The following is a 3,465-nucleotide window of genomic DNA, read 5'->3' on the forward strand; positions in this document are numbered from 1 at the left end:
GGGGGGAAGGTGTTTTAAGATTTATTTCTCATTAGCCTACTCTGATTTCGATTGGCAATGAATTAAACTGATTTCCCCAAATTGAGTCTGTTTGCCCATGATGATTACTGCTGAATGGTCTCTCTCTGTCCTTTTCTTGACCCACAAGCTTCTTGTTATACTTTTTCTCCCCTGTCCAGCTGAGAAGGTGGAGTTACAGGACAGCTTGGTGGGCACCTGGCACCTAGCCAACGTCACCCCACTACAATGAGGTTGCATATTTTAAAATAGTCATAAAATTTATGAGGAATTTCAAAGTATTCTGATGAAGCTGCAATACGTCCACCTTATTCAGAAAGTTATTTTACCATTAATTTCTAAGACAAATTTGTATAACATTTGTTTTTAAATATTCTCCAACATACGTGTATTTACCATGCCAAATACCAGAAAGAAAAGTACAAAATACCTTCTATAATCCTGCATTTTTCCAGACCCTCAAATCTACAGTGCTGCATGCTTAATAGTGGCACAATTGATGACTGTGAATGGTTTTTCTTGAGTAATCCATTCGGCACCAGTAGCAGAGCCAAACGCGGAGAAGTTCTATAGTATGTCAGGGCTGGTTATTTTATTCATATTCCTTTCCACAGAAACATTTTATTACCCACTTCTTCCATGAAGATGAACACAAAACGGTTCATTTTTCACCTCTTTGAAGCTGTATGTCGGGGAGCAGCATGGACAGGTTGCTTGGAAAGAAAAGTGGAGCTGGGAGCCAAAAGTCACAGCAGGGTAGGCAGGGCAAGGCCCCCTCTGACAAGGGCACAGTCCCATGGCACCTGAGCAAAAAAGCAGAGTAGATCCGTGACAGCAACCAGGGACAGCTAACATAACAGTGAGTGCCAGATGAGGCTGTAATAACAAGGCAGATCTGAGATCATGCCAGAAGGTTGCGTCAGCAAGGCAGGGCTCAACCTGATGAGGGTAACCAGATCAGGGTTTGTCAGGCAAGTCTAGTAATGAGGCAGGTCCAATTCCAGCTGCACCAAGTTGTTCCCCAGCCCAGGCAGCAAAACCCCTGGGAGAACACGGTTATGCACTCTGGCTCCTGACATGATATTGCTTCACTGATCTAACAGCCTTTGGCACAACTAGGATCACCAGCATGTATTTATTTGGGGAACTAGCCTTTTCCCCATCACCCTCATAAAAAAACCACACTGAAAAAAATGTGCACAGTTCACTCACTAAGAATTACCATGTTGTTCGACAATTCCACTGTGACTACAGCAATAATGTCACAAAAAATCCACTGTTTGAAAGGTGGCATTTTAAGAGTATGTGGCTTAAAAATTCTCAGTGTAAATGACTTGCACAAGAATTAAGTATGTGCATCTCCTTCAGGAAGTCTTAGTGAAAGACACAAGTCCACAGCAACTTAGAACTCCAATGAGCATCTGGAGGATCGCTTGGAAGTCTGAGCATTGTGCTCCAAGGTCCATTAAAGAACAATTCAACCTTCCCATCTTATATTTATCTATTGCCATGTCAAAGTTAAAAATGTTTCCTAAAGGAGATTTTCATACATTTCATTTGCTTCACTGTGAGTTATTACCAAAAAAAAAAAAAAAAAGAATAATTCCAAGATGGAAAGACCTCTACAACTAGTTTTGAACAGAATCAATGTTCCACCTAAGTTTCATAACTGGTTTGACTGTAGAAATGAATGCTGAAGTTTCCACTAAATACAAAGACAATTATTCTGTCCTCTAATAAATTTTTTTATTTCTTTAAATATTAGCTTAAGGCAAGAGATATATTCAGCATGTTTATTTAATGAACTAATAAATACACTCTTCAAATTCCATGTATTGATTTGACATAAAATTGAAAACAGCTTCTCCATTGCAGCATTTAAGTATGACAGATGCACGAGAAATATTGGTTCTTTCAGCCTCATCTACACCAAGACAGACCACTAAGATACATGACCTATTGGACTTAGCAACAAAAATACACTGGCTTTTTGATGATTACATACGTGTGTTTGATGTGTGAAGCCAATACTGTTCAACTAAATGGAACTGCTAACATTTCTCTCTTAAGATGGATTCCTACATGAAAAGTTTCCTACCTAGCAGACACACCAAAAAGGCATACTTTACGTAAGTAAAGAAGGAGAAAGAAAAAAAAAAAAAAGAACAATATATAACATCACAACATTGCAAAAGCAGAAGCAAAGCTAAAACTGATATCATAAAACTAATAACCTTGATGAAGATTGACTCAACTCTGGTGTGCTAGCACATGAAAAAATATCCAAGCATTCTTATGGAACTATTTTCTCCTTGTCTGTTATATGTTTATAAGCATGAACCAGATAGTAAGGAATTCTGGCAGCTGTCAAATGCTTGTTTTCCTGTGTAACACAATGAAATTGTTCTCCAAGTGGTGAAACAGGTGTGACATTTTTCCAGTCTCACCTTCTTTATTTAGACTGCAAGCAAATTAGAAACTATCAGCTAGGAGATAATTCTTGGAACATCATGTTGTGGGATATTAACTGATATGAATGAGCAACTGTGCTTAGCTTTCCATAGATACACACACACACACACACACACACACAACACACCCCCTTTGCATTTAGCTACTTGAAGGCATGCCCTGATGCAAGCGTATTTGCCACTGAAAGGTAACAATGTTCAAGTCAATCTTTAGTCAAGGTAAAATTAAGCACGCAATAGTGAGACAGGAACACTAAATATTTGTTGTGATTTGTCAAGACATCAAAGGTAGTACTTCAGTCTATTTACCAAACTTAATATTACTCTAAGATTGAGCATTTATAAGCCTATAGTAGAGGTTTATTGAGAACAATTTTCTAAAAATACCATAATGAAGTCTATGCCTTAGAAAATATATTTTTAGAAGTGATGCATTGGATAGCTAACTACATATTGATGCTTACATTTAAAAAAAAGAACAGAACCCTTAGAAACCTTTTTTTTAACATTACTTGACATCACACAGAAGTGCTACCCCACGCAGTACCCAGTGCTCTGGAGGCTGAAGGGTTTTAAGATCCACAGCAGCAATATAATTCAAATCTGTTCGAATGGTCTTTTTGTAGACTGGACATGAATACAGACGTGGATCTTTTGAAGCTGAAAAGACATGAGACACATAAAAACCAATAAAACTAGGTTGAAAAAACAGGGCCCTAAGGGACTGGGCATAAGGCAAATGTAAAATTGAACTGAAATTCAATAGCACACAGCTCTCCATCATCACCAGAGAAAAGTCTTACTTGATTCTCACACTGTTCACTACTGTGTTATTGCCAGCTGAAGGCCACATATGGCTTGAAAATCCTGTAGGTTTAAGATATAAAATCAGCACCTAGGAACTGGACGTAGCAAGAAGTCTAAATGGACACTCTAGTGTGATTAGTGTTATTATTAGTTCAATCTGCCTGCTGAA

The 3,465-nt window shown here is 38.1% G+C and overlaps 1 protein-coding gene across 1 annotated transcript in view; it reads right to left on the reverse strand.

Moving 5' to 3' along the window:
• Nucleotides 1–2,997: 2,997 nt before the first annotated feature.
• The window catches only part of DNAH5 (dynein, axonemal, heavy chain 5), a gene marked incomplete at its 5' end in the record, with an annotated part of 88,263 nt that continues 87,795 nt past the window's right edge, over nt 2,998–3,465 (reverse strand). The window contains one exon of the mRNA XM_010288019.1: nt 2,998–3,149. Coding sequence (XP_010286321.1) covers nt 2,998–3,149 — 152 coding nt within the window. The remainder of the gene's footprint in view (nt 3,150–3,465) is intronic.

The sequence above is a fragment of the Phaethon lepturus genome, unplaced genomic scaffold (genome assembly GCF_000687285.1).
Source record: "Phaethon lepturus isolate BGI_N335 unplaced genomic scaffold, ASM68728v1 scaffold2385, whole genome shotgun sequence".
NCBI classification, from domain to species: domain Eukaryota; kingdom Metazoa; phylum Chordata; class Aves; order Phaethontiformes; family Phaethontidae; genus Phaethon; species Phaethon lepturus.